Genomic DNA, 18,677 nt, shown 5'->3' with positions numbered 1-18,677 from the left:
GGACAAGGAGACTCAGAAACAGAAGCAGTCCTGACGTTTGTCCCATTCAGCGATGCCAGACTGCATTCTACATCTATGGAAGCAGAGAGTGACCGCATACCGAAAGGAAGGGTGGAACCCTCCCTTAACTCTGCTAAACACCAAGAACAATTGTTTCCCGACCATACTGTCCCTACTTCCGACCGATACTACTTGCGCCCCCGAGGGAAGGCTTGCCCTTGACTTCGCCAAGTGCCTATTATCTGTAGGGCTGTGATCTTCCTGGCTGAGAGTAGTGCTAGTACTAATAAAGAAAGTGAAGCGGTTGCACACTCCAGCTACGGACGTACTATTGCAGACCAACAATGTGTTACAAATACACCAAGTTGCTCGATAATTTCATCCATTTATTCCAAGTAATCAAAATTGTTTGTCTAGGTTCATCAAGTTACGCGGTAAACAAATTGTATAGTTAGCTTCTACAACGGCAGATGTGCTTCAAGCTTCTTTCTGTCGCATGCTTTATACAATGTTCATATACTTAGTGATTATTCTCCAATGCATTTCGGGCTTAATTTATAGCCCTTCTTCAGGGATTCATTAAAAAATTTAAAGAAAACACGACCATTAAATTATACGTCCCGACTACATTTCGTATTTCAACAAATAGTTTGATGACATAACCCGACTCTTTGATTTGGCGTCTTCCCGCTATAAGCTTTAACAAGCTTAAATCACACTCCCCTCTGAAAGTCCCAACCAGTGTTATACCACATTGTCATACAAACACGATATCCCGCATTTAAATGTGGGATATCGTGTTTGTATGACAATGTGGTATAACACTGGTTAGGACTTTCAGAGGGTAGTGTGATTTAAGCTTGTTAAAGCGTATAGCTGCGGGATATCGTGTTTGTATGACAATGTGGTATAACACTGGATTTGGAGTTTCAGAGGGGAGTGTGATTTAAGCTTGTGGCTCCAGGGCAGGCCACGGTCCGGGCTGCACGCAATTACTTTTGAATCATGGTTAAATTACTGAAGTTACACTACCACGGAGTGCACTTGTTTATACCTTTGCCTCAGACTAAGGTACGCCATAGAGCTCCTTGGCACCTACGCCCAGTGAAGCAACCACCAATCACAGACAGCTACTAGACGTCCCTGGCTTAGCACAATGGCTGCCGTCCAAAACACCCGAATCCAGAAACAATATGTTAGTCTACATTTCTTAAAGTATTTGCCACTCAATGGCAAAAGGAGGGTCTGAGGAAATGTGTTCTTCTGATCGGCATCATTTGTACCGGGACTCCATTGCTTTTTCATTGCCATCTTGTGTCAAACACTTCCACACGACCCACCTGGTCGTTTCTGCTGATGCCTGAGGAAATTCTAACTGACACGACAAAAACCATCTTGCAGCCTGCACTTCAGCCCAGGAACTGTCACACACCCAACCCCCCCTGTTCTTTGCAGTTTACCAGAAAGCCACGAGACACTCACACCCTGTGTAAATGATTTGTTTCCCATCTCCTGCTCCCAGCCTGGTAAACATCCTGGACACCGTGATCAGGTTATCTGGACAATGGTCTGACTGCTGGGCCTTGATCAGGGTGATTAAACAATGACCTGAAAGACCGGGCTTTGATCAAGATGATTAAACAATGACCTGAAAGACTGAGCCTTGATCAAGCCGAGTGAACAATGATTTGTGTAACAAGCCTTGACCAGGTCACAATCTACAAACGTCGTCTGGATCTGGTTATCAACTGCAAACACTGCCCTGATTGAACAATGAACTAACAGCCAAAAGACTGAGATGAAAAAGTATAAAAGGTTTGTAAGCTGCGGAGTAAAGCAGCAGCCTCCTCTGTCTTGTTTCTGACGAGCTTGGGCTCTGTTCCATAGCCCGGGCTATTTGAATAAATCTGGGTTCCTCCTGCAGACGAAGGCTCCTGTGTCTCCCTTTACTACGTATGAAGGGTATGGAAAGCTTGGGCGGTTCCCCCGCTGCCGAGACCCAGTAAGTGGGTTAATCCGGTTCTTCATATTCATTCCAAAAATATCTCTCAAAACTCTAATATGAGAGAGAGCAGGCACTTGAAGTCAGGGGAATAAAACCATTTAATGAATCCGAGGATTTGACCTTCACTCAAGTCCGAATTTTACAAATGTTGTCGTAGAGGAATCTGGACATATACACACATTTTATTTGTTGCAAGAATAATGCTTCATGGCACTAACCATACATTATCCTTTAATTTATTCAATAAATGTGTTCATTGTGCTGAAAATCTGCAGCCATGTGTTTTTAGTATATACATAAATGTTTTAGGCTTCCTCACAGTATATTATCTAAGAATGAAGTATGGTGTTTAAGTCTATTGTTTTTTAAGTTTAAATGGAGCAACAAAATGGCACGTTTGGATTGATAAAGGCAGTGTCACTGCCGAAACGAGCCTTTCGTGTGTTTCTGTTTTCGGGGAGTTTGATTCATTAAATGGTTATATTCCCCTGACTTAGAGTGCCTGCTCTCTCTCATATTGGGAGTTTTGAGAGGTATGTTTGGAATATTTAGCACCTGCGGCGGCGCTGATCTCCGTGCACCACCAATGATTTGGCAGCATGCTAGCATACCGCAATCCTTTTCCTTGAGATAAATATATATTTGACGGTGCTGCGTACTAGATTTGGGTTAAACATACATTAATATATATGTATTTTTGTATGTGCTCCAGGGTTCCTGCGCGAGGGGCTTATGACTATTGATGAGTATCTCCTGGAAGAAAATTGTCAATTCTCAAGAACTAAGCAAGGGGTGGAAAAAGTATGGCTGGTCGTGTTTGTGCAGCTTCAGAGTACGCTGTTTACATAAGATCAAAACACTTGCATCACTCCTCTACAAAATTATGAACGCAATTAGTATTTAAAAGCTTTATTGTCTTTTCAAAAGTTACTTTTTACAGAGGAATAGTACTTCAGTGCTTATCATTTAGAAAAATCATACCTATGAACCATTTACAATGATTGCTAATTTTTTGTTTTTCAAGTCAATTTCAATTACGCGGAAAGATTTATAACTAAACTAAGTCCTGGTCTCCATTTTTGGTTGAGAGATTGTCTGATCTTCTAGAATATTTCTCAAACCACATCCTTGAAGTTGTAGTTCCTCAAAGGAAGGAAGTGAATGCTAACTTAGGCTTTTCCTAGCTCAGAGACCTGATGAAATAGATAAACTGCCAATGTGATACATTGCAAAAAGTGTGTTTAAACTTCCACAAAGTGTTTTATGCATCTAACCTATCTGTATTCCAAACATATGGCTAGACTGTATCGAATAGAGGAGCAGAAGTTTTGGATTTAAAAAGAACTTGTGCATAACTTCCATATCTGGACGGCATCAACACAGACATGTAACTGAGCAGACTGTAATGCATCTTGGACAAGAGACTTGGGATTCAGGACATGCAGATCATATTACTTAAAGGCTGTGCTACTAAGGTCATAAAACTATTGTAAATGTGCCTGTGAGAATGATATTGTGGCATTAACCCAAGGCTGGAGGGAAGGCGTACATCAAGCTTGCTAGGTACACTGGATAGAGCACGAAATATAATGCCTTGAAAAAAACGAATTGTCCTCAATACCTGCAATGCCAATGCACCCTTGAGTTAACACAGTCTACCTACTCAGGCTCCTCCCTTCTCTATTTGAATGCATGCAATATGACTGGATAATTTACCAAAGTATGCCTGCAAAGTTCAGTATGAATTTCAATAGTTTGTAACATGCACTATTAAGTTACGTTTGTGAGCATACTAGACTTTTCTTTACACTTTCATGAAACACAAGTGACTGTGTCGTGCATCACATTCATTACCCTGAGTGAATGGATTATGCTTCTTCTGACCCAAAAAAGCTTGGCCTACTAAAAAGCTTGTAGACACAAAGCAAAGATATTCACCCACCAAAACCAGAGGCCACGAAAGGTAGCCAGTTATGTGGGCCAAAATTGTAAAACTAAATCATATAAAACCTGACAGACAATAATGTACATTGTGAACAGGCAAACAAGCCAATGGCTGTTAATGCACATAAAGCAAGGATTAAAAATCACAATTAAAGTTGTTGCTTAAAGAAAAGCATTCTGTGGCTGTTCGGAATATTTATACAGCGTACATTCAATTCCAAGTCATTCAACGCTATAGTTTGAAATACTTTAAATCTTCACATGGCAAGTCGTTCAGACACTGTTATAATAAAAATGCAAATGAAAATAAAGGTTTTTTTTAACATACATTACAAATCAGTTCATTTTTATAATCAGTAGCGCCATTTGACAAAATGTTTTGTACCCTCGTAAACACAAATAAAATATAAAAGACTGACCCACTAAATAAACTAAAAACAGATTTATAAATAAACAGTTTCAAAGTGTTGTGGGGGAAAAAGAAAATCTGAATTTCAATTACATTTTCTTAAAGATTTACCAAACTACAGCATAACAGTAGGAATGGAAAAAACAAAACAAACTAAACAGCACCTCTTTTTATCTTTGCTTCTCTTATGTTCCTCACACAAATGGGTTTAGAATAAAAAAAAAGGCAAGGGCAAAAGTGATCTATTCAAACCTATTGGCAAATACTGTATTCCAAGGGACTGAATTATTACCATTTGCCATTAATTTACTTACTTCTCACAAGAAAACATAATGGACACATCTTACAGCTCTATCTGAACTTCTGACAGGGCACTGTGGATTTGATAAACTTGTTGTCTCTAAATAAAAACAAGGATATCACGTAGCGGATACATAGTAACTAGAATAGTAGTTTTAGCAGAAATATTCTCACTGATGTTCACAGGAGCACTGCTGTTCCAATCCATAGACAAACTGAGCACTTGAGGTCAGATGTGTACTCTTAAAGACATCCACACTGCCATGTTTAAACGTTGGCGAAGAATCCTGTAGATTATTAAAAGAAAGTTCCAGAGGGGTGATGCTGATTTTACAATGGTTCACTACATTTCTGGATTGTGTTCAATATTCTCTCCAGTGAGTCACGTGCAGGAAATGAGTACTACTAACATTTTGTTTTTCAGGTTTCCCCATAAAAGGATCCTTGTGCCAATGGTGTATAATCGTTTTGGTTTAGCGACTTCTCTCGAGGGAACTTCTTATGCCACGTCTACTCTTTTCTGTTGTAGTGTTCAGTAAATCTAATGAGAAGCACAAACTTACAAAACACAGTCACATTATACTGTTGTTCTCTAAACTTAACTTTGTTACTTTTTAATAAAAACATGTTTAGCAGTTATAGTGGCTCGGTTTATAGACTGTTCCAGTTGTTAAAATGTTACTATTACAAATACAATATTTATTAAAGAATTATCTTCCCTCTCAATACAGCGGGAAGGATAAAAAAAAATGGAAACAGAAAAATATTAACAGGTTTTTGTGTTTTACCTTACTTTTTTCTTTAAACTAAATGACATACATAGAGCCCTTCAACAAGTTTTCAACATCATGATATTTAACACAAAATTAAAGAGGGAGAATTTAAGTATACCCACGGAGCCTAGTTAAACCATTTTCTCTGTATTGCCAAGTCTTTTACTTAAACAAATTGCCACATAATCACAAACATTGCTGTCCGTTTCATAGAAAGCTCTGTGTAACAAATGTTGTTTCACCACTGCTGCCAGCTAAAGTCATCATTTCTGCCAAAGACCAGGAAGAATCCTAGTATAGTTGCGAAGATGACTGTGTTTCCTGTCAGGACGAGACCACAGGCTCCCCAATCAATCTATGGAACAAATGGAAAATCTCAAATCCCTATCTTTAAAACACATTTTCAATATTCAAAACATGTGTTATACGTTTCATACTTAATACAAACAAATTAATATTCATTAACATGAGGAGATTGATAAAGATTTGTGGAAAACACCAAAGTTCAAACAATACATTAGTGCATACAATATTTAATTTCAGTAGTGCATATTACAATAATGCAAATAACTATGATCTAGCCTAAATTGTGCTTCAAAGGACCTTCTACACCTAGTGTCTGATGCTTTCATATATCCTTTTTCTAGTTTAAATTAACATTGGACTGAATTAAATTCTATATAACCTGACCTCAAATGTTCTTGTACATGAATCGTGCCAATATGACAGCAATATTAACCTTGATATTGCAGTTGCCAGAAAAATAAAAATTGCCTCAATGCATTTTACAGACGTTGCATCAAAAATCATACGGTGTACATTTGAGGGAATGTGTGGGTTTGTTACATGCAGGGCCAACTCCAATAACAACGGTGAGCATCTGAGATATTTGGAAGAGAAGTCCGAAAATAGACCCAAAATGATCAGACAGCAATGACTAAATCTGGGGATGGAGTCGATGCACATGCGCACTGTAGTCCAGGGGAGGAGCCACCTATCTCGTGATACTTCGAAGACTCTTCCAGGACAACAATGTGCAATCATCCGGACCCAACACTAGGCGGTGACCTATGCTATAGATATGAATGTCAGCAGCCCTACATGCCAAGAACAGATGCATACTGGTAAGTAGCATATTCATTTCCACCCGTTCCCTGTAAGACAGCCCGAGAGAGGCAGGCTAATGCAGCCATACATTAATGTCATTTGATGATAAACTTCTGAAAGTAAAGGGTGTCATTAAACGCCGACCCACTTCCTGTTTCACTGACATCGGAGCCTTTTGATTGGCCCTTAATGCTTCAAATTTCCTTGCCCTCGTACTTTTTATGCCATACTATGAATATAGGCTGCATTTCCAACCAGAGGGTCCTCCACTCAGTTTCAGAATCAGTTTCCCTCTCATTAGGTTCATATCAGATAAACATGTCTATTTAGGTCTCACCTAAACTCGCCAGACCATTGGCTACCTTAGAAAGGGCTTAGAAGCCGCCCATTACTTAACATTGGTTGGCATTAATGTCTCTTTTGCTGGCATCCTATTCATGGTTTGTGTGTGCTTCACAATGATCGCCTGAGTTTGCACCTCCTCTGGAGCATGGATGCTTTATTTGTGCCTGCCGATGTCCTTCTGCATTACAAAGCCCTACTTTTTTCTTTTCGTTTAGCACTCGTCAAGAGTGCATGTTTTGTTACTCACTGTTTCCGTTTACTTTCCCCCTGGCCCACCGCCCGTTGTCCTATACCCAACCCCTCTCGTATGTGGTCTGCCTCCTCTCTCACACTGCCTTGCCTCTAATCCACTACACCGTTTTTTTTTTAATAAAGTGCATTGGCATGGACTACGTCATAGCGCTTAAAAAATGGCACTAGATTTGAAGGAGTTATCATGGTTTTTTCTAAATTATTTTTAACTGTGCTCTCGCACAGCATGGCTAGAATCACTGGCAAAGCCCATAGGTGCCAAAGGCAAGACCCACTGTCTTTGCCAGTTCTTGCTGTTGAATTTTTCCTCACCGAATTATCTCTTATTGTAAGGTTAATTTTTTTAATTAAATTGAATATTATTTTGTGGAGGCGGATGGGGTTTACCTAAAGATACCTGCAGTAAAAGAAAATGCTGAGCTGGTAGTGCTGATTGAGATCCCACCCCCTGACACTCACCTTACCACACACTCTTCTGAGGATTGGTCTTCACTTTTAGAATAAGTATTTTATGACGGTTGCCCAGCATGCCAGCGAGATACAGTGTGTCCTCTGTTGAACACATTAAGATTGTCTTGAACACCACAAAGAAGATTCACCAGGTCCCTCAATACTCTCTCCGACCTAGAGATGATGATGGAATCAGTGGGTCATCTCCACATTGTTAGACCAAGGCATTCTCATCTCAACTGCTAGCCCCTGCAAAACCCAATATAGAAACATGGGTAAGACAATTACAGTTTTGCACAGACTTTCAAGCAGTTAATGCTGTGGTCCTCACTGCTTTTCCGGTTATTATCATTCTGAACTTGTAAAGAATGGGTCTCCCGGCGCGGGACATAGGTTTCAAACAGAGCCGCAACGGCAGCTAACAACAACCCTGTGTAACAGAAACAATCAGGAATGATGGCTAAAAAGCAGTGTCTTAAGATTCTTACGGAAGATAGTCAGGGAATGACAATTCCTAAGAAAGACCGGGAGAGAATTCCAGAGTTTCGGGCCCAGGTAGGAAAACGAGCGGCCCTTCATGCGAGCAAGGCGAAACCTGGGCACTGCGAACAGTGAGAGGCTAGATGATCTCAACTGCCGGGTGGGCACATACGGTTTCACTAAGCCTTGAATGTAAGAAGAAACCAGGCCATGTCTGGCCTGGAACATATAGCATGAGGCCTTAAATTCAATATACTTGTCGACCCTGAGCAAATGTAGTTTATGAAGCAACTGTGAAACTGAAACATACCTAGGCAGCCAGATACGAAGGCGAGCAGCTGCGTTTTGAATGATCTGTAAGCAACGGATCGAAGATTTGTCTGCGCCCAGGTATAGTACATTGCCGTAGTGCAATCTGGATGTCATCAACGCCTGCATCACTGTTACAGAGTGCTCACACAGCAATGCTGGGTGTGATCGGGGAAGGAGATAAGTGGTGCATGAATTGCTCCAGATGGCCATGACACAAGTAAGTTAAAATTGATTGCTGGGGGTCATTGTTGAAGGTAGGCGGTTTGTTTTTTAATGGGGAATAGTTGGTCTAGGAAGTTTCAAGCACTGGGATGGGCAATTAAATTCTACCCCTAAGCAATAGCCATAATAATAATAAACAAAAGAATACAAAAAAGTCACATGACATGACTATCCCCCCCCCCACACTAAAGACGAGGGAGATTAAGTTAATTTTGTGTAAAGCCAGAGGTCTTACCACTCCACCAAAGAGGGTATCGGTGCTACCCTATGAGGGGGTTCAGGAATACACCTGTTTTCTACAATAAACTCATTTACTGAAACCCTTTCGCCTCTGGGTTGGAAAAAACCCAGCTATGGGGGTATTCTTCATGCGTTGCATGCTGGATCCTCAGGGTAGGAAGTGGTGGTAGTTTGGGGGCAATGGCTTGTGGTGAATGGTGTCTTAAGGTGCAAACCGATATCCATCAGTGTACGCACAAGATGCATGTCAGGCACCCTTTTCTAGAACAACATTGCAGAAACTTTCGTCAATTGGATCTGATCCTCTAGTTTTAGGGGCGACTGGAATTTAGTCATTCATGGGAGGAAAGATAAGAGAAGTATGGTGAAAAATCTACAATGTCAAAAGAGGATCTCAATGGCTCGTTGAGGTGTTTTTCCTGGATAACTGGACATAACGCCATCCGTGTTAAATGGAATGCGTTACTTACCTGTAATTGCAGCTATCCAGTATTGGTATCTTTCATAGAGTCACATGCCTGAATCATTCCCCGTCGTTGGGATGGGAGTCCCCGGTACATAAATAAAGTAATGTCTCATTAGACATATATAGTAATAGGCCAAGGGCCTCACATTAGTAACATATCCATGTCCTTTTGTAAAAAAGGACCAAACTTCGCAGAAGAGCCAATCAGCTATCACCCCCCTCTGGAACCTTCCTGGGAGGAACTCTAGTCCCTCAGATTTTCCACTACACGTCCTGCTAAGGGAGTCTCCACTGAGCTCTGCTCAGTTTTCCTTGTTTTCTGGATTTCCAGTGATTTTTCTTCAGGATTCCATCTTCTGAGTGAAGTTCTCAAGTTCTTCATGGCAGATACTCCTAAAAAAGGCCTTTTTAGGCCCCGTGCTTCCTGTGTTAAAAAGAGACTTCATGTTGAATCTATGAAAGATACCCTAATACTGGATAACAATTATTCTCACCAGTCACCAGCTCATAAATCATATCTCAGGTAAAATATGGTATTTACTGATCAATTGATGACCAAATATACATTGAGTATAGATCATGGGGTTATTTCCTTATCAGATTGTGTTCCGGTAATGGAACGCTAGAACGGAAAGACTAGGATGATTACAAGAGGAGCATAGAGGCTGTACTAGAATATAATCAGAGTTCCAGTAGCTAAAATTACAATTACTGACCAATAGAAATACTCACTCTTCAACGGCAATGAAGAAATAGCTTGGTGACAACCTGAGAGGCACTCAAGTATGGGGTAAGAGGTTGCCTTATAGATGAATAGAGGAGTCAAAAATAAACTTAAATACGATCTTCAGCTGAAAACATACACAACAGTTTCCACTCGCAGAAACAATAGTTGGTTATCCTAGCCCTCTAAGGACAATTACAACTAATGGAATTACGTAAGGCAGAACAAGCAGTTACTAGACTTAGCCAGAAAAATAAAGCAGGGTGTCTCTTGGCATCCAAATTGAGAGCTAAAATAATGGCATTACATATATATTCACTGAAAACTACACAATTATGGTTCAGACTCAAATGTGCAAAACAACTGAAATTCGCCATTTATGGTATGCAACACAAGTCATTGTCCACAGTGCAGAAAACGCAAAGGTCAGTTTTAAAAGGCACAGGAAAAAAAGACGGAGTACTAAAACTAAAACATGGTAGGTGGCGTGAACTGTGGCGTGTGCTATATGTGTGCTTTATAACATAATTGACACATTTCAATAGTTTTACGCATCTATTGAGCCAGAACCACATCTCAGTTTTTAACTGCATTTTATTAGTCAATTTCTATGGTTGTTTTATAATATTCTTTATGCCAACCCACTGCTTCGCACAGACCCTGGCTGAGCACAGTGTGTGTTGGAAACAGGGCCAGGCTTTGGTAAGACTATAATCCAACCGACTGCAGGTGGCAAACCCCGCCTTGCACAGCCTTCTGTCTTGTGCAAACAGTAGTTGGCCGTAGGGTCAATCACATTTGAGAAAAAGTAGGAAGGTCATTGACATGATATGAGAGTTTCTGAATTACGATTTCAAATTGCATAGATATAGAACAGTGTTACAAGTCTTTAAAGCTCGCTTTGCAACTTTCAAAACTGCTTACATTTCAAAACTTACTGAATGGATTTTACTCAACCAAAAAATCTATGCTTTTTTGTAAAGTTCTGCTTTCATACCTAGTCTGGTGTAAATCCATTCCATGATTTTAGCTGTAGGAGGCAGCAAACTTTTGTAAGGTAGTGAAAATGGGGTATTACATGTTCGGGTGCTTCTATTGCACTAAGTGCAGTGATTTTAAAACTCTGCACCGTAAACATGGGCAACATTTTGCAATTCCCTGCAAAATACAGGTTTTATCATCATAACGACAGCCCTTAACCAGTCTGCACAGCTTTGCTATTGTCAGGCCATCTGGACTATGCGGCAACGTGATCTAATTTATGTGGCATGGCTACCTAAATTATGAGGCAAAAAAGTGTATTATGCAGCACATTCTTTGGCAATGTTATTTTAATTTGACCTAGAAAAACTATTTCTGAAATCTGCCAATTTTGTGGCAAATACAATAAATCCATAATTATGTAGTAAACGCAGTAGCCAGAGTTGCACAAAAAACATTGGTCCTCACCAATGTTAACTGTTTTATCAACAATTTGTTCATGAAATGTTAATCTAAGCATTCTAATTCCAATTGGTGCCCTTTGTTAATCGCACTTTGAAGAAACCGCTTTTTGAAGCTTTTTTTCGCAAAATAAGGATTTAATATAAAAGTAAATGGGTGACCTCTAATATTGTCCTGTATTGCCATCTCTAGGTTCTGGTGACATTTACAAATCCCTCGGCCTTCACACTCATGGTTTACGAAGTTGCCAGAGTCCCCCATGGCGAAGTTGGACAATATTAGGCGGTAACCTCTGTATATCTTGGGTAAAACATGAAGAGAGCCACAAACTGACAAAAGAAGTAGATAAACTAGATAGATTTTTCCATTTCTATAAACAACTCTACAAGGTGACTCCTTCGACTGTTGCTGCGGAATACGTGAAAGAGGTGGGTCTGGATACTTTATTACCCTTGTGGAGGGCCAATTAGAACTACAAAACAGCAAATCAAAGCGCTGGTCCGGAGCCTTAAAGTCTCTGAATCACCTAACACAAAAGGATTTATTCCTACTTTTTAACAAGAGTTTCAGTCCCCAACTATTAGACTTTCTGACATGTTTATTTAATAGCTTTAGCAAACACGTGTTGTCACCCCTACTGTAGCTGAGGGGAGCGCGTCCATCATTCCCAAACCAGAGGATCTCAAGAAATGTGGTTACTACAGACCCTTATCCCTCTTGAACATCGATTTCAAGATGTTTTACTAAATTCCTAGTGACCAGCATAGATGGTATATTACCACAATGGATATATTTACATCAGGAAAGGTTTGTCGTGGGTCATCAAGTGAACAACAATACAAAACAATTTGTCCAAATAATCGGTTTGGGTTAATCGGAGAGAGGAGAATAGGTAGCTCTCCCTCAATGCCAAGAAAGCATTTGATGGAGTGGACTGGAACGACTTGAAACATACTAAGCTAAACATGAGATTTGAACCCAATTTTTTTCACTGATAGGGTATAACAGGGCATTCATGGGGGCTTTTATTACGGTTAATGAATCAATGTCCAAAAGAGTACAAAGAAGAAGAACGCGGCACAGGTGCCCCTTGCCACCTCTGCTGTTTGCTCTTTATTTGAAGCTGCTTGCTCAGAGAATACAGTGTAACAGTGATATTATGGTGATAAGGTAGGGCGTGGAGGAGTATGAATAAGCCCTTTTCACAGATAATGTTTTGTGGTGTCTCTCGGATCCATCTCAGTCAGTAATAACCTTGCTTGGACAATTTCAACCGTTTGGGATTTTGTGGGATACAAAATATTCAAATCAAAATTGGAGGATATATACACACAATGATAAAAGCATCCAAGTTGTCATCCTTGAAGAATAAACTACCATTTCAGTGGAATGATAACACTATTTAACATTTAGGCTTAGGTATCTTATCCCAATGTGTAGGGAATTAGAGTAGGCGAACATTTCGCCTACTCTGAATGGTATGGGGTAGAGTTACGATGATGGCCCAATTGCCATCTATCTTGGTTAGCGCACGAGGCAGCTATTAAAATGATGAGCTTGCAGAGGGTGTAATATCTCCTGATCATTGTAGCTCAGGGATACTTGCAGGATTCGGTCTTTGCCTGGTAACTTTTCTAGCCATGGGAGGAACCTACATATTTACCTTAAGTAGAGTCGTCTTCATTGAAAGCAGGGGGTCTGGGCACCCCAAACTATACCAATGAATGTACAGCTGTACAACTATTACTTGTGAGAATGGTGTAGGGCAGAGACAGAGAAGCAGTGGTGTTTCAGGGTCAGTAAAAAAAGGGTGGTTTTTTTCTTGAATGTGGAGATCAAGCGGTTTGAACAGGTAGAACCAGACTAGAGGCAACTGAAACGTTTAGATTCCATCAACTATGGCACAAGGTTGTACATTCATTGATGTGAAAGGGAGATTCTATATCATTGGTGTCTTTTGAATTTTTTTTATAATCATTCGAGGATGATAGTCATTTGATATCACATATATATAAGGTACTCTCAGACACTACAGTCTCACTAAGGTGGAACTTGCAGAATGCATGATTTGAGAAAACATTAATTAAAGGAATTGAACTTTTCTAAAGAGATTGCACTACTCAGATGTTTATCTGTGAATACTTTCTTGGCTGTCATCCCAAAGCACATGGTCCATCTGTAAATGTTAAAATGGAAGGTATTCAATTGCCTAAATGATGACGTTACCAATATGTTACTGTTTTAGTGAGTATGTTCTCGAAGTGGGTTGATGCTGGGATGGTTTGCATAAGTGTCTGATGATTTGGGACACACATTGTTCAGTGCAAGAGAAACCCCAAAACTTGGTATAATGTCCATAAGAATCCCTATGATACAGTGTTTCTGTTAGCTTTAACAAGGAAATAATATCTGAGCCCGAGGGGCAAGACTAAGGGCCAGAGGGGCAAATGTGCCGAAGTCTCCTCTGCAGAAAAACAGTAAACAGTGCTCTGATCCCACTCCTATTCCAGGTACACACCACAAATAACAGAACTGGCAAGACCCCAGCCGTTTCATTTCTCTCTCTCTCTCTCTCTCCAGACAGCTCGCCTTACTATGGGAGTCTCACATAGTTGCATGTAGAGAAGTGTAAAGATGGTGGGTCAAAGATTCACAATGGAGCAATGCCTGCAAAAGGTCCTTGTGTCACAATAACATTTTCCGAAATATCCCGAGTGAGAAAAGTGGCAAAAGAAGTAAAAAGCATAAAAATATACTACGTACCTTAGTTGCTCTTGCTAGGACTATTGGTAGCCCAAATGCTGAGACCACAATGCCCGTTGTGAGAAATATGGCAAGCTCTTTGCAGGCATTGCTTGCTGAATCCGTGTCATCCACTACTCTTCTTGCTATGCAGTAAGGAATAGGTGCAAGGACATAGAAAAACAGGACAAACAATGGCCAGTATTTGCTGAAAAGAATACATAAAAAAACAGTATTACTATTAAGCTTTCTCCAGTCAAGCATTGCTAAAACCTCTCAAAATGCTGGCAAACTGTAAATTGACACCATCTTACGAAAGCATCATCCGCAACTGATGAAAGGATATGTAGACACTGCTGTACCTTGGATTCTATGCCTTATCAAACCAGACAAGTACATTTTGCATTCCAGTACATCGTTTCTACCTTGAACAACATTCTTCCACAAGGCCAGTATTTGTTGAATACCTGATGCTTACGTTCAGGTTCAGGTCTATTAGTTGACCTGGACACAAGAATCAGGACACAACTGCCTATGGTGAAATTGAAACAATGCCTGTGATCCAAAATATTAGTCATGCATCCTGTAAGTCTACTTAGCAGAACCACTGGTCAAGCTTAACTGCTGCCAGAATTCGTGTCAAAGTCAGTCTCGTGGATTTATCACGGATACCCTAGGGCCACGATATTGGTGCACTCCAACTGGACTGTCAGGTTATTCCCTTTTTGCACTTGGCCCTCACATGATAGTAAGGTTAATCAGTCAAGCTTTACTCCGAGAGGAGAAGAATGTACGAAACTACGATTCAGTAAGACAGTAAATCACACTCGAAACTTCAATGTCCAGTCAGTGTTTTACTCCTTAAACATTAAATACATTTATTTAAATAATTTAGCTGAAACGAACGTTAGCAGTGAAAATCAGAAGGTTCCTGCATTTCTGGTGCAGAGACCGGATCCCAACCAGTTTTATAGCTCCTTGGCGCTAGGCACTAACTTGTTAACACAGGCTGAATGGCCAGTGTTGTCCTATGAGGCTGGTTTCAGGTCTACTCTGCTATCACCAGAACCAGTCTGCTTTTGGATTCTAGGCAGAGGCCAAACGCTCCCTTAAAGCTGTAAAAGAAAGGCAAGGAATAAAAATGCGGGGAACGTGGACCCACGTGAACCAATAGGTTGAAAAAAATGTTTCACTCCAAAAACAGTCTTAGTCCAGAATAAAAGATGCCAACCCAGCAACTTAGAGAGCAAAACCCATTCTTCCATCTAAGCAGCATCCCACCCAAACACTCTATGTACTGCCAGCAATCCAAAGGAATGGATGTACTGGTGACCAAGTGCATGTTTAGGCACACTGTCCAGTTAACTGTTGTCCAGGGACCAGATACCTGTCCAATGATTATTATACTTTTATACGATTCCAGATGAAAACAGAGAGCCAGCTTCCACCATAGCGTTCCACAGGAGCCTTAAAATGTAGGTGCCTATAACTCAGCATCTACTGGTTGTGATATTTTTGAGGAATGGCACGCACAGGACTGAGGGCCCCCACATGGTCATTGGTTATATCAGTGTCCACTGGGACCTAGTCAGTTTAGGATTAAGTGGACGGTAGCTTCTAGTGACAATATATCTGTAACTGCCTTCTCCATAAACAGTATGGCTTCAGAGGTGAGCACAGTACTGAGTTGGCACTTATTAATGCGACAATGGAAATCAGATGTGCCGTGGACGGTAACGCAGCTCTGATCCTCTTAGATCCGGGAATGTGGAATTCCTGCAGCCTGCCGCCCTGGACATATTGTTGGGGGTCAAGGGCAACACGTTTTCATGTGGATTTTGACCTTGAGACAAGTAAGCCCAACCCCCTGCAGCACAAACCCTTTGGCTGCCAGTTTACAGTGCCACATTATGGATCAGGGAAGGGCACTGCCGCAGTTAAGGTAATATTTTTGCCCACATGTTAATGCTGTTCAAATTTGTATATATGGTTCATTAATTGAAAGACTTATTATTAGGGTGAGCGCTCTAAGTAAATGTAGTAAGCTCCAACTGCACTACTTACAGTGAGTGGTTCCAGTATAAAAAATGTGTACACACATTTTCAAAGTTTAGCAATATGAGCTATGCATAATGCTCCCAGAATGCTCTCTGATTTGATGCAAATATTTGCAGAAGCTTGAAAGCAAGATTGAGGATTTACTGCTTTCAAAATAAAATGTTCATAAAAAATGAAAGCAGGAAAAAAAACATTTTGCTAAACTACTGTAAAATTTCTGGTTCCATTTCTTTGCAGCATCATTTAGTAACATATGTTGATGCATGCTAGTATTTCCCCAAAAATATTCATAATGAAAAATCAGAGTAACCAGTTTCAGTAAGATTATTGATAACAAAAATAAACAAGCATTGGCAAAGACAGTAGGTCTGAAAGTGGTGGTCAGCTTTTTAGTTTTGTCAATGTGTGACTTGCTTTGGCATGGTTTTTGTAAAACCTTATTGGCGTGGGAGCTGCCAGGCCCTCATCATTATTCCAAACTTTGGCAATAGGAAAAATTGTTTTTTTGGTCTCAAAAAAGCAAAAATTGTTTTTTTTTCCTCAAAAAGCACACACTGCCACAGTAGTTACTGGCGAACAAAACTACTTTGTGTGCCGATATGCTCCTTGTGAAAGAGCAGAATGCTGACACTCACAGTGAAGCCAGCCGATACAGAGAGAGAGACGGAACTTTAATAAACACAAAAGGTCATCGTCAACACCAGACCAAATTAGGGGCCACTTATTAAAGAAACTCTCAAAAGTGCACCCATGGTATATGTCCTTGAATTAAGTGCAGCTATACGGCTTCCGTGAATTCCCAAGAATTTACAGGAGGACAAGAAATAGTACTCCAAGAAAATATCTGTGAACTGCACTTTAGAATGAGTAAATATGCATGTGTAGATTTGCTCATGCGAAAATCTGAGTGTTTGCAAGTTCACTTTCTCCTCCAACCCCTTTTTTCCCTAACTCTGGAAAAAGGTTTACGTCTGCCATTGCCAGGAGTAAATTTTCAACATTTCTCAGTATGGAAAAAGATTGGAGAAGAGCTGTTGAAAACCCTTAAACATGCAAGTTATTAGGTAAGCACAGACTCAAAAGGGCATTCTAACCCTGGAACTATTGCTTACCACTACCTTCAGCCCCAGTATGTAGATCTGCAGAAAAGTGGCAACATAAGGGGATTGCAAGTATTCAAACACTACAATGGTATGAGCCCTGGCATAATCAGAGAGGCTATGCCCAAGCTCTCATATAATGAGGTTGCTGCCATAATGTATTGCTGGAGAAGTGTGGCTCAATGGTTAGAGCAGGCAGACCTTGATGCAGAGCTCTGGCCAGGGACCAGGGTTCGATTCCCGCCTCTGTGGGTCTCCGGCTCATTAATTCCCCCGACTGGATATTCTCGCCTCAGTGCCTGTTCTGATCATCGGTCCCACGCTGCAACTCTGGGCAATAGCTTGCTTAGTCTCCACAACGGCCCCAAAAGCGCTGGGATGCCTGGCTGCACCTGGGGGGTGCCCAGGAGTGGACATTTCCCAGGAAAGCCAGGAAGGGTTCCTAAGCGGTATACGGACAGCGCCGGGACACCTCCGGTGGAGGTAGCTGTGCGCTTTACAAATTCCGACATTTTATTTTATTGCTGCACTACATGGCACTAAAGGGGCAGTGTATTTTGTTACAGGACAAGTAAATTTATGAAGCAACCTGCCCCATGGACAAGAACATACTTTATTAAATTCCACACCCCTGTAGAACTCTCGGCAGTGTTTGACATGGTCGATCCATCCCTACTCAAATCCTTTGTAATAGACAATGAGCAATTAGTAGAAATAAGTCATTTGAATCTATTTCTTTTAAGCTACCTTGCGGGGTGCCTCAGGGATCCTTCCCTGGCCCTTCTCTCTGTGGAAAAGTAAATTTTGCCATGTTCTGTGTCCCTACGCTTCATCCATCATATGTTATGTGTGCATGACCAATATGCATATGTTATTCCCCATGTCCGATTAATGACGCAATTATAGTTGTGTCCACCTCTGGTATGTCATTTTCCAGTCCTCGTGAATACTACGAATATCAGGCCTATGTAAAGTAATGTTGCCACGTTTCCCAGTGTGCACGTTATTCCATTATAAAGTCCCCGTTTCCAGGCCTCAAAAGGGCCCGGACATCAGATTCAGCTCCTGTCTCCTGAAAGCCTCGCTGAGGAGCGATACAGCCCCCACCTGTATCCTCGACCTTTCACTTACTTCCTGCCTCGCAGTGCCCGGTGCAGCTTGGCTCTGCCTCTGAGTCTGCCAAAAGTATGTTATAGTTCCAGCTATCAGTTCAGTCCTCCTCTTCTGCATTCCTAAGCTACTGAACTGCATCAATAGTTTCCGTCATTGTCTAGCCTATTCGGCTCCACGTTAGAGAAATACTGT

General features: G+C 40.9%; 1 protein-coding gene across 1 annotated transcript in view; it reads right to left on the bottom strand.

The window, feature by feature from the left end:
* Positions 1 to 2,898: 2,898 nt before the first annotated feature.
* Positions 2,899 to 18,677, bottom strand: part of LEPROTL1 (leptin receptor overlapping transcript like 1) — a 97,848-nt gene continuing 82,069 nt past the window's right edge. The window contains exons 3-4 of the mRNA XM_078676510.1: positions 14,236 to 14,422; positions 2,899 to 5,786 (exon numbers count right to left, since the gene is read on the bottom strand). Coding sequence (XP_078532636.1) covers positions 5,670 to 5,786; positions 14,236 to 14,422 — 304 coding nt within the window. The 3' untranslated portion in view covers positions 2,899 to 5,669. The remainder of the gene's footprint in view (positions 5,787 to 14,235; positions 14,423 to 18,677) is intronic.

This window comes from Lissotriton helveticus, chromosome 2_1, assembly GCF_964261635.1.
Source record: "Lissotriton helveticus chromosome 2_1, aLisHel1.1, whole genome shotgun sequence".
Lineage (NCBI taxonomy): Eukaryota > Metazoa > Chordata > Amphibia > Caudata > Salamandridae > Lissotriton > Lissotriton helveticus.
This window is presented reverse-complemented; position numbering and strand designations above follow the sequence as displayed.